Source organism: Cricetulus griseus, chromosome X, assembly GCF_003668045.3.
Source record: "Cricetulus griseus strain 17A/GY chromosome X, alternate assembly CriGri-PICRH-1.0, whole genome shotgun sequence".
In the NCBI taxonomy this organism is placed as follows: Eukaryota; Metazoa; Chordata; class Mammalia; order Rodentia; family Cricetidae; genus Cricetulus; species Cricetulus griseus.
In genome coordinates, this window is record NC_048604.1 from 125720980 (window position 1) to 125733877 (window position 12898).

General features: G+C 44.7%; 2 protein-coding genes and 1 non-coding gene across 5 annotated transcripts in view; 1 reads left to right on the forward strand and 2 right to left on the reverse strand.

Moving 5' to 3' along the window:
• Positions 1–12898, reverse strand: part of Syn1 (synapsin I) — a 54383-nt gene that overhangs the window by 6607 nt on the left and 34878 nt on the right. The window lies entirely within an intron of this gene.
• Timp1 (TIMP metallopeptidase inhibitor 1) lies at positions 3474–8383 on the forward strand. 2 transcript variants are annotated; one of them, XM_027432281.2, is made up of 6 exons: positions 3474–3629; positions 4483–4614; positions 6642–6718; positions 6968–7094; positions 7290–7414; positions 8117–8383. In XM_027432281.2, the coding sequence occupies exons 2-6, from the start codon at positions 4494–4496 to the stop codon at positions 8276–8278; spliced, it is 612 nt and encodes a 203-aa protein (XP_027288082.1). In that variant the 5' UTR covers positions 3474–3629; positions 4483–4493; the 3' UTR covers positions 8279–8383. The 2 variants fall into 2 exon arrangements, with proteins under 2 accessions (XP_027288082.1, XP_027288083.1); XM_027432282.2 differs by having other exon boundaries at positions 4486–4614.
• LOC113830960 lies at positions 8776–8917 on the reverse strand. The gene has a single exon (XR_003488302.1). It is a non-coding gene; the product is annotated as a U4 spliceosomal RNA (small nuclear RNA).

A 12898-nucleotide genomic window follows, 5' to 3' on the forward strand; every position in this document is an offset into this window, starting at 1 on the left:
CATCTATTGAGAAGTCCATATGCATTGAGAAAGACCACCACAGGCTTAAATCACATCGGGGGCTTCGAAGAAATCCAGTCAGTCAGCTCACTTGCTCTTAGCATGTGAGCACGCCCGAACAGCATGCTCTTCACACTCCTAAGACCTACAATCGGCACCTTGGAGCACACACATGAGCTCCCTCCCCTTGCTCACACCTACCTAACAGAAAGAGCCACTCATTCAGTATAGAAGCACACACAACGCTAGAAGCACACAATAAATGGACATATGCATCACTCCCCAGCATGTCCACAATGAACAGAAGGATCAAAACAACATGCAGAACGTGTGTGCACGTTTAGGCATTTCCATAACCAAATTCCTATAACTCAGACCTCATTACATTCCTGGGTCCATGAAAAGTATATCTTGATGCAAAATTATTTTTCCATATCTATGACACAAACATACAGAAAATCAAACACACAGACAACACTCCTGGGTGTGGACATAAATGCAGACAATTATGAGTTAGGTAAAGATGTGTTAAGTTTCCCTATAACCTGGGCTGGGTAGAAGGGACCAGATTAGAGGACCCTAGCCCCATCATATCCCGTGTATAAATTCAGAGCCCCTGCCTCCTACTGACAGGGCAGGGAATGCATTCTTAGAGGGGTTCCTGGGCAGTGGCAGTTCCCAAGAAGCACAGGAAGCCCCATAGTCTAAGGGTGACTGATTGACCTTCAGGTCTCTCCCTCCCTCTACAACTTCCTCCTCCCTCATTTCCCAAATGTGTGTCGTCATGAGGATGGGGGGAGGGCTGAGTGGCATGGGTTTGGAAAGGGGGATGGCGGTAAGGGTGTCATCCAGGCAGCAGGCCAAAGAAACAATGCCAAGGTATGTGTTGCGTGTGAGAAGAGAGAGATCTCCCACTCAGGCGTCTACTCATCACACAGAGAAGTATGAGGCATGCACAGTTATATTTGCAACCTTCAACTCTCAGAAGAAACACCCTTAGATATATGCCTGGCTCTCAGGAAGGGAAATTGAGCCCACCAAGGGACACATGCCAGTCACAGAGGCACAGACACACCAGAGAGCTGTGCACATGCAAGCATACCTACTTCTACTTGCTGAGCTTTCTGGATCCTTTTTATAAACCAACTTTGTTTCCTCTGTTCCTGAGCTTGAACACAGTGCTGTGTGTGCATGTAAGTGTGTCTGTCTGTCATATGTACATACAGAGGGCTTGGGATTTCCTGGAGAGCCGTAACCTGCTATCTTGGCCTTCTTCCTAAGGCCGGGTGAGATCCCGGGTAGATACCATCTCTCTGGGCCTCAGTTTCCTGATCTGCACAAAAGGTATAATCAAGACCAAGCACTTAACACTTTCTTGGGGATCATCAGGTATTTGCACATGCCAGTGAATTCCTCACACTTACCCAGTTCCCCAGATAGAGACAAGCCAAACACCTTGACATCCACCCCACTGCATTTCAAACCTGCACAACAATCAAAATCCTCACATGTAACCAGTTGGCAAAAGTGGGCTGACTCAGGTTTTATAAAGAGCTGGTGTCAGAAGCAGGGTCATAGAGGAGAGACTGGACTTTCCCTCTCTTTACTTCTCCTCAGTCCCGCCACCTACTTACTCAGCCCTGTCTCATCTACTCTCACTCCTCACTTTCACAATCAGACAGTTGAGAATTTTGGTTTCCTTTCCTTTGTTCCTTTCTTTGTATCCCTACCTCCCCACCACAGTGATTTCTTCACTATCATTCCTGGACAGGCCATTTGACCCCTTTCTGTCTCTATTTTCTCATTAAATAATGAAAATATGAATTGTAACTCACAGGCATGTTGGGAAGAATAAATCAATTACTTCAGAGGGGAAAAAATCTTAGTATACACATAAAGTAAACCCGAATCTTCAAAGTGCTGGTTACTATTATCGCTGTTATTACTGATTTGACAACTCTTCATTAATTGACATTAAGGGAGAATGAGGACAATAGCAAATGAAGGAACAAAAAATCCAGTGCTTGCTGCCTGACAACCTGAGTGTGAGTTCGTAGGGAAGGAGAGGACTGGCTCCTGCAGGTGGAGAGCAATACAAGCATGAGTACAGCTACACACACACACACACACACACACACACACACACACACACACTGAATAAATATAAGAAATCTTTTGTATATGGTGAGGGTTCTGTTGAGTGCTGGCAGTAGGTTTTTGTATGCTGTGGTTATTGAGCTAATCTAAATTAACAAAATTTAATTAGCTAAAATGACTGTACACAAAGATCTTAGCAATAGTACACAGTAAGTGCTCAACCAAGTAGCTGCTGTCATCACTATCATTATCATTTTGTGTGTGTGTGTGTGTGTGTGTGTGTGTGTGTGTGTGTGTGTGTGTGTGTGTGTGTGTGACAAGGTCTCACTATGTATGTTCCAGGCTGTCCTGGAACTCACTATGTAGACCAGGCTATCCTCAAACTCTCCGGATCCACTTGCCTGCTGGGATTACAGCCATTGTCATTACTATTGGTCTACCCTGCCTGGATTAATTGAGGGTGTTAATCATCCCATAGAACCTTCCACACGACCCCAGAGAATATCCCTGCATCATCAGGAAGCGGGTGGGCAGTAGTTGCCTCATCCCACCCCACCAGGGATGTGGGCTGGTTGGTGGGAAAGGAGCTGGGCAGGATGGGGTGGGGATGGGTTTTCTACTGACTCACTAGCTTCTTTCACCATCATCCACACCCTCACTCCCCCCATTCTCACCACACTATTCCCTGGTTGCCAAGATTGGGCTCCGCCTGAGTGAGGATCTCAGTGTCAAGAAGCCCAGGTTTAAATCCCAGTTTTGTTCTGTGACCCTGGCAAAGTTCTTCACTTCAGCTATTTGCCTGCTTGATTTTGTTTCTGCTTAAGACAGGGTCTCTCGTAGCACAGACTATCTTCAAACATCCTAAGTTCTAGGCTCACTCATGTGTACAACCACAGCAAACTTTTGGGGATAGGTTACCACCTAAGCTCTATCTGCAGGCCACCTCAGTTCCTCTCCCAGTTCTGACACACTTAACTGCCATCTTCAAAAAATAACAGACACTCTCGGTGAATCAATTTCCTCACTATGTATTTGTGTCTCTTCTCCCATCTCATGGCCCTCAACTCTTTTTCTAGTTTGTCTTCCCCTCTGCCACCCCTCAACAAAAACGCCAGGTCCACTAGGAAAGCCGGCCTTGCAACAAAGTAGATGTACTAAGGCGCAGGAATGAAGCCATTGGCTTCAGCCATAGGAAGTTTGGGGAATGTAGGGAACTGGATAAGCACAGGGCTGTGGGGGCTTGGGCTGCCTTTCCATTTCCCCTTCAAGGCCGCCAGGGAGGAATGCGAGTGACGTGGAGCTGGGGGGAAGGGGCACAGTGGGCTGGCTGGCAGTGGAGGGAGTATCTTTAGGCCGGTCCTCCGGCCCGCCCCTAGGCTTCGATTCCTGCGGTGGGTGGATGAGTAATGCGTCCAGGAAGCCTGGAGGCTGTGATTTCCGCGCCAACTCCGCCCCTTGCATGGACATTTATTCTTCACCGCTCAGTCCCTGCCGCCATCGCCGCAGATCGGGCTTCTAGAGAGACACCAGAGGTAAGTGGGAGCCGGGTGTCCTGGCTGGAGCCTGTGTTGGTGCGACCACCAGGCACATCCGGTTCCCTGCCAGACTAGCTGCTTGACTGGGCTTGCAGGTATCAAGACCTCTATTTGGCCAAGGGGGAATACGAAGGGAAGGTTTTTGGAATGAGTATCCCAAGCTAGACTCTCCGGACTCCCTCATGCCCCTAGCATTCATCCCCAAGTGCTCCAAACCCACAAGCCTCTAATGCCTTAAAGACCTCCCAACTTGCCAACTCCTCTGAATTTTTCATTGTTCCCCCAAACCCCTATAGCTCCCTTAACTCCCCCTGCCCTCAAACTTTGCCATGTCCAGCTCCTGGAACTTCAAAAGTTCTTCTGCCTTCAAATTCCTCAACACTCCCATTACCTTAAACTCCCAAATTCCCCCAGACCCCATAACCCCTAAATTTCCCCCAGTTTCCTAAAATCCCAAACCTCCTCTAAAACCCTTAGTAGCCACAAATCCCCATGCCCATTATATCTTAATCTCCCTCAGCTCCCAGCCTCCCCTTATACTTCTCCAGTTTCCCAAACCCCAAATTCTTGACTCCACAAATGTCAGTCTCCAGACTTCTCCAACTCCACTAAATTCTCAAACTTCTCAGCTCCTGGACTCATCAACTGCCACAACTCCATTATCTTCCTATTCACTGTCTCCTAAATCACTGGAACTCAATAAAACCCAAAACTTTCCCAACTGTTTAAGCCCCTAAACCTCTCCAGGTTTCTCACCCCTTAAGATTCTCAGGGTTCCCTAATCTCCCTAGGGCCAATGGGTAAACAGATCAGTTGGGCTGGGGATCAACTACTACCTTGTCTCTCCCAGCAGATACCACTATGGCCCCCTTTGCATCTCTGGCCTCAGGCATCCTCTTGTTGCTATCACTGATAACCTCCAGCAAGGCCTGTAGCTGTGCCCCACCCCACCCACAGACAGCCTTCTGCAACTCCGACCTGGGTGAGTCTAGCCCCCTTTCTGTGCCTCTTAGTCCAATAGGGCTCATGATGGCAGTTATCTCTACAACAGTTGTACTTACCCTTGCATAGATCCACTTTGGCCATATTGACATCCTTAGGCCTAAGCCCACCTTTGTGTTGGCTGTTCCCTCCCAGGTAGATATTTCTCTGTAGTTATTCACATGGGTGGCTACCTCAAGAGTCATCTTACTGGGGTGCCTGTCTACTTTGTTTAAATTTTAATCCCTGCCATATAGTACATCTGATTCCCTGTTAAATAAAACTGTGAATTACACTTCTTAGGGCACAGAAAGGCAGACTTTATTCAGGACCATGGCAATCAGATTTTTCAGTCAGGGAGAGAGATTGGGCTTAACTCTCAACATAGCATAGGCAAATGGAACTCTACAGCCAAGGAACAGTTTAGGGATTGGTGACTGGGAAATCACTGAGAAGAAATATCACAGGCAAGGAGTAAAAAGATTCAGGCTAAGCCCATTTTTTAAAAAAAGATTTATTTTTGCTGGGCGTCGGTGGCACACGCCTTTGATCCCAGCACTCAGGAGGCAGAGGCAGGCTGATCTCTGTGAGTTCGAGGTCAGCCTGGTCTCCAGAGTGAGTGCCAGGATAGGCTCCAAAGCTACACAGAGAAACCCTGTCTCGAAAAAAAAAAACAAAAAGGTTTATTTTTATTTATGTCTATGTGTGTGTGCACCATGTGTGGTGTGCAGGTGCCTGTGGAATCCAGAAGGCATCAGATCCCCTGGAGCTGGAGTTACAAGTGGTTGTGAGCCATGCTATGTGGATGCTGGGAATCAAACTTGGGTTCTCTAGAAGAGCAGCAAGTGTTCTGAACCATTAAGACATCTCTCGAGCCCATGAGCTCACTTTTTTGAGAGTAGGTCTCACTATGTAGCCCAGGCTGGCTTTGAACCCTTCATCCTCCTCACTCAGCCTTCCAAGTGCCGAGATTACAGGCCTGTGCCACCATACCCAGTTCAGGACTCTTGCTGAGAACTGGCCAGTGTAATCACCTGATGGTCAGTGGAAAATATGGAGCCCCTTCACATATCGAGGAGAGTCAGATGAGGGTGGGTTTTTCACTAAACTGATTTAGTATACTTTGGTACAAGTGGATTTTTCTTTTTCTTTTTCTTTTCTTTTCTTTTCTTTTTTTTTTTTTTTTGGTTTTTCGAGACAGGGCTTATCTGTGTAACATCCCTGGCAGTCCTGGAACTCCTATCTGTAGACCAGGCTTGCCTCAAATTCACAGAGATCTGCTTGCCTCTGCCTCCCGATTGCTGGTATTAAAGGTGTGAACCACCACCACCTGGCATCTACAACTGCATTTTTAAGAGAAACTGCACTTATAAGCTTGGAAGAAGGTTAATGAGCCTGAGTAAATTGTGGTCAAGCAAAGAATATGTGTCAATCTCCTCCCTTTTCTAATTCTCCATCATACTTAACAGCCTTTAACAATCCATATACCTTTTTCTCCATACTGGGGATTGAACCTAGGACTTTTCATATGCTAAGCAAATTGAGGTACAAACCCAACCCTTTTGTGAATTTCATTTTAAAACAGGGTCTCACTAAATTGTCTAGACTGGTCTTGAACTCACACTGTAGTGGTCCTCCTTCATCACCTTGACAGAGCTGGGGTTACAGGTTTGTGCCACCATGCCTGGCTACTTAATTTTAGTTATATCCTCCTGGCTTGAATGTGAGATCCACAAGGAAATGGATTCCTGTGTTTGGGTCACTGTTGTGTCCCTAACACCCTGAACAGTGGCTGCATATATCAGGCACTCCAAAATATTTGTTGAGAAAGCCAACAGATGGATATATGAAAAGTGCTTAAAACAGTACCTGGAAGAGTAGACAATGTATAGATGAATCAATCAACAGACATGGAAACATGGAAACCATTAAGTGTGCTGTCTCTATTAGAATTATGCTTGTATATATGTTTTGCTGTTATGGGTTCATGCTGCTCACTTAACTCCTTATTTTCCCCTTCCTTTCTAGTCATAAGGGCTAAATTCATGGGGCCCCCAGAAATCATTTTCAACTTATACCAACGTTATGAGATCAAGATGACTAAGGTATTCCTTCCTTCCTCCCTCCCTCCCTTCCTCCCTCCTTCTCTCCCTCTCTCCCTCCCTCCTCTTTCCCTGTCTCCCTCCATAGCCATATTAACCTCTTCCTCCTCCTCAAAATACTAGCATCTAGCCTTTGGTTGGTGTGGACGTTTCCCATAATTTTGTGATTTAGATATATGACATCAGGTTAAGAGGTAATGGAGTGGGAGGATTAAATCAGTAAAAGATAGACTTTTTGTCACTCATGGGCAGATGCTCAAAGGATTCGACGCTGTGGGAAATGCCGCAGATTTCCGGTTCGCCTACACCCCAGCCCTTGAGAGCCTCTGCGGATATGTCCACAAGTCCCAGAACCGCAGCGAGGAGTTTCTCATCGCGGGTGAGGCCCGCCCCTTCGCTTTGGGCCACACCCCTTCATCCTCAGATGCTTCCTGGCAACTGGGAGGAGCGAGGCTCTAAAGGGAAAGGACCTGGTTGAAATGGGGGCGGGAAGGTTTGTAAACTAATGCTAATCAGGTAACCCCAGCACCACCCGGCCAATCAAAAGCCTGTTGGTTTCTCCATTCCCTTACAGGACGCCTAAGGAATGGAAGTTTGCACATCAGTGCCTGCAGCTTCTTGGTTCCCTGGTATAGCCTGACCCCTGCTCAGCAAAAAGCCTTCTCAAAGACGTATAGTGCTGGCTGTGGGGTGTGCACAGTAAGTTCCTAGAACCAGCTCTCTTTCTGGAGATAATACCTGGAACGGTTTCTTTTTCCCTCTGGCTATTCTTTGTTATTGTAGCTGCTTCCCAAACCCAACCACTGCCTTTAATTTCTCTTGTTGTCCCAAACCTGCTCTTTTGGAGATACTGGTTGTTCTATTATCTTGGGACTGCATGTTCCCTGAACCTTCTCTGCCTCTCTAACTTTTCTTTTGTGTCTACTCTGAAATACTGCTGTCTGTTTCTGATCTCCCAAGATTGGGTTTGGCTTCCCAGGCATGTTCTGCAAGAATTCAACGTGTGATTTTCCAAATCCACAGGGATATGTCGACCTGGCTATTTCAAAACTGTTCCCTGACAGCAATAAATATCCTCTGACCTCAGTCACTGTCTGAGAGCCCCGTTGCCTATTCTTATGCTTAACCTCTCTGCATGCCAACTGTTACCCTCTACTCAGTTCTCTGCCCTGTGAGGCCTGCCTGAGTGACTTCAAGAGATAGTTTCCTACCCACCATTCCAGAACACTGGCTTTCTGTTCCCCAAATGGGAGAAGCTGTTCTCGGGTCTAAACACAGGTGGGGCAATGTCAAGCCTTCCCAGCTGCTCTGTGTTGCCAGAAGGAGAGTGGAACACTCTCCATAGGGGAGGGAACAGGGGAAGAAGAAGCCCCCAGAGTGGACCTTTCTCTCATCTTCCAGGTGTTTCCCTGTTCAACCATGCCTTGCAAACTGGAGAGTGATACTCATTGCTTGTGGACAGATCAGATCCTCACGGGCTCTGAGAAGGGCTACCAGAGCCGTAACTTTGCCTGCTTGCCTCGGAATCCACAGTTGTGTGCCTGGCAATCCCTGAGGGCCTAGATGACCCAAAGCCTACCCCCAGTGGAAGCTGAAGCCTGCACACTGCTCCCCTCCCCTCCATCTTTCTTTCTTTTAGACAGTGAAATAAAGAACTACCACACAGCAGTGCCGTTTCAGTGTAGTGTCTGGGAACAAACTCAAGACAATGATAACCTGGTGGGAGCATCCAGGGTCCAATGAAAAATGAATCCATTTGAAATGTTGAGTTTGGAGGCTGGAAATGTAACTTAGTGGTAGAGCAGCTGTTTTTCATGTACAAAGCCTCAGGGTCAATCTCTAGCAAAAAAGAAAGGAACAAAGGCCAACCTAGTCTACAGAGAGAGAGAGAATTCTAGGACAGCCAGGACTACATACTACCCTGTTTCCAAAATCTGAAACAAGAAAAAAAAAGGAAAAAGTGTTGGGTTTTTATACTTTACAAAAAAATAATATATTGGTAATAATCTAAACATTGGCATTAGTACTGGAACCTGAAAAATCAGTAATGATTACTCACTTTGCATTACCAACTCCAATCTATTGAATATTTCTCTACTCAATACTTTGAGACATCTTAGTACAGTGATTTTTTTTTTCAATTAGCAATAATCGCGCCTCGGATAAACCTCATTGGCTCCGATACTGCCACTGTGCAAAGCTGATTATTATTATTTTTGTTTCCTTTTTGTCTTTCTCTATGTGTTAATGTGTACCAGTAAAGGCTTATACATGCCATGACAGTCAAATGACAGCCTTGGGTGTCTGACCTTACTTTATCTGAGACAGGGTCTCATTGTTTACTGCATACAGCAGGCTGGGATTCTCCTTTCTTCCAGTTTACAAACAGATGCAAATTACCACTGCCCAGCTTTGTGTGGATTTGGGGATTCAATTTTAGGTCCTCATACTTGCATGACAAGTGCTTTATTCACTAAGACATCTCTCCAGCTCCATTTTGCACCCCTTTTTGAGACAGGCTGGCCTCTCACACTTGCTGTAATTCTCCTCCCTGTTTCCTGATTGCTGGGATTATAGACATTTGCCACCACACCATGCCTACTAGAGAAATTTCTAATTCCTACTTGCCCAAGCTTCTCTAGTTAGTAAATTATCCAGTTGAAAATTCCCCTATTCACAAATATCACCCCATTGACAAATTCATTGAAAACTGCCCTATCAATCTCTCCTTGCCTCTGGCATTATCCTAATGTAGTCTAGTGAAGATGCCTCATCCAAGCTGTTATACTTCCTAAATCTGACTTAAGTGAAAGGAAGGGGATCTAGCTACGTTGCCAGCTAGCTAGGGACTCTGGAAAACAGGATATACCTAGACAGGTCCTGAGTTCAATTTCTAGCAATCATATGGTGGCTCACAACCATCTGTAATGAGATCTGGTGCCCTCTTCAGGCATGCAAGCATACATGTAGGCAGAACACTGCATACATAATAAATACATAAAATTTTAAAAATGGGCATCTCAGTCCTTACCCAGACCTTTTAGAGTAGTAAGTCTTGGAAGATGATTATGTAGTGTATTTACCCTGTGGGGAGTGATTGAATGAAGTCTGCTGTGGAATAATCCTTTTCTATGCTATAAATATGTATTACTCTCATTGCTTATAAAAAGCTGATTTGCCAATAGCTGTGCAGGAAGAGATTGAATAAGACAGCCGAGATAGACGGAATGCTGGGTGGAGTCAGAAGAGTCTCCAGCCAGATGCATAGGGAGCAGGAGATGAATGTGCTAATAAAGGTACCACCATGTGGCAGAGTGTAAATAAGGAATATGGATTAATTTAAAATGTAAGAGTTAGCTAGTAAGAGGCCTAAGCCATTAGTAGAGCATTTATAGGTAATGTTGAGCCTCCATGTTGGTTATTTGGGAGCAGGCAGTTGGGACAGGAGAACTCTGCCTACAGAAATCCTGAGCTAATGTGTGCTGTTGACATGGGCATTACTTGTCAAGGACTCCAGTGTCTTAGCCTTATGGGAGAGGCAAAGCCTTCCCTGAGATGGTAAAGCCTTTCTCAGGAGTCCAAATGCAAATGCTGATAGTGTGTACAGAAAATGTCCACTGTAGCACCCCATGTTTAAGACCTAAAGACTGCTCCTATCAAGATTAGCTAATTTTGCCTGGTGATGGTGGCATATACCTTTAATCCCAGCACTTGGGAGGCAGAGACAGGTGGATTTTTGTGAGCTTGTGGTCAGTCTGGTCTACAAAGTGAGTTCCAGGATACGCTCCAAAGCTACAGAGAAACCCTGTTTCAAACAAACAAACAAACAAACAAAACCAAAAATCCCTTGCTTCCTTGATCCAACTGTATACTTTAAACCCCATCTCCTTGTTCAACTACATGCAATACCCCCACCTCCCTTTTCAACTATATATAATAAACACACTGTGCCAGGGATGTGGGAAGAGGGCTGTAGGTTTCTCCATCAGAGAGCCCGGACCATCCAACCACAGTTTTTCTGCATATGCATGTCTGTGTTTCTGTGTATCTGTCTTTTCTTCATTCCCTCACAGCCCCAGTCAGGTCAAGTCCTGAGGCCTGCAACAGTGCAGCCCTTGCCTTTTGGATACTTTTTTCCTTTTTCAGTTTTTAGTTTTATGTGTATGAATAGTTTTGCCTGCATGTATGTTTGTGCCCAAGGAGTCTTAAAGAGGGCATCAGTTCACCTGGGACTGGAGTTATGGCCATTTGTGAACCACCATATGGATGCTGTGAATTGAATTCAGGTCCTCTGGCAGAATAGCCATCTCTCCAGTCCCAACTTGTCAGATTTTTTTTTGTAATGTAAAAACATGAAAGTCATGTAGGGTGTGGTGGTACATACATTTAATCCCTGCACTAGAGAGGTAGAGGCAGGTGGATCTCAGTGCCTATGAGTCTAGCTTGATCTGTATAGCAAAGTCCAGGACACCCAGGGCTACACAGCAAGACCTCTTCTCAAAAACAAAACAACAAAAACATATGAACCTCTCAGGAAGGAGATGCATCAGTGCTCTTGCCTAACAGGCCTGAGTTAGAACTTCAGCCCGAGACCTAGAGAAAAAGATATCATGGAACTTTTATAATAATAACTAAGTGTGCAATGTTAATAACTATGGTCTAATTTCTATGCAGGCATGAACCCTGAACTTGGGTCATCTGTATTCCTTTGTGGGCTTTTGTTTGTTGTTTTTTTTTGAGACAGGGTTTCTCTGTAGCTTTGGAAGTTGTCCTGGAACTCACTCTGTAGACTAGGCTGGTCTCGAACTCACAGAGATCTGCCTGCCTCTGCTTCCTGAGTGCTGGGATTAAAGGTGTGTGCCACCACTGAGCAGCTATCTGTATTCCAATCTTGCTCCTTCCATGTGTTCTTGGGAAAATCAAATTGCTAGTCTGTGTTTCAGTGTCTGAATTTTCACAAAGGGCATAAAAATATGCCTTCATAAGGACAGTGAATGTATGAAATGAAATAACATGCACAGTGCTTAAAACAGTTTGAGGAATGTAGTGCTCACAAGTAGTAGTCACAGGGAATAGGACTGAATGTGCAACTTTAGTAGTGATAATTATCAGCAGTGATTATTATAATACTATACATTGTGTTTGATATTAGAAATAATAAACAAAATTAGAGATGATGTATAGTATTAGTAGCAATAATTTAGTGCAATCTAGAAACAAAGCTAAATTTAATTGATGATTTTGACAATCTTCCTCCAAATGTAACAGATATTTAAGAGGCTCATTTGTAGTATTCTTATTATTGTGATGTTTATATAGTAGTTTATAGTGAACAAATTCCTCCTAATATTCTTGAAGACTTCTGAAGAAAACCAACCTCCCAAATGAGGTACTGTTACTTACTGAGCAATCCTAATTGTGGACAAATACCTACTTTTCTAAAACTCTACTGTTGCCATGGCTACAGAAGCTAAATTTCCAAGCCCTTGTCAATTCTTCCTTTGATTAGTCCCTTCTCATGGAGATAATCCTCGCTGTCACAAATACCTCACTAAGAAATAATCTTATATCCCTATTTCATAGACATCTCTCCATGACAAAATATGAACAAATTCTCTATTTACAAACACCCAGCTACAATCTACTGTCTGCTGATGGACCCCATCCACAAATATCTTTCTTCATAATTACCCTCCTGGTTGCACCTCCCTTGTTGACAAATGTCTCTTTTCATGACTATCTGTCTAAGAGACAATCATTGTTGGCAAATTTTCCCATTTACAAATTGTGACCTACTAGCATATCTCCCAGATTCAGGTAGGAATGATAAACCTCCCCATTCATATCTTCCCTCAGTCCCCTCAATAAGCTTCCAATCTGGTCACTCACATAGCACCACCGATACTCATTTCATTAGTAATCCTGATATAAATCAATCCATTCGTAAAAACTCATCTATCCACATATAATTCCTATTGATTGATACCCCCACCCCACCACCACGGACATACACATATACATTTCTGATCTTAGGTATGTCCAGATGGAAAATAGCCTTGCTAGAATATCTCCCAACATTTACCCAATATGGTGAAGCATCTTTCCCCACTACCAGTGACAGATGAGGAAGTCAATTTGTATATGTATGCTTTACTGGGGATTAAGCCTAGGGCCTGGGACATG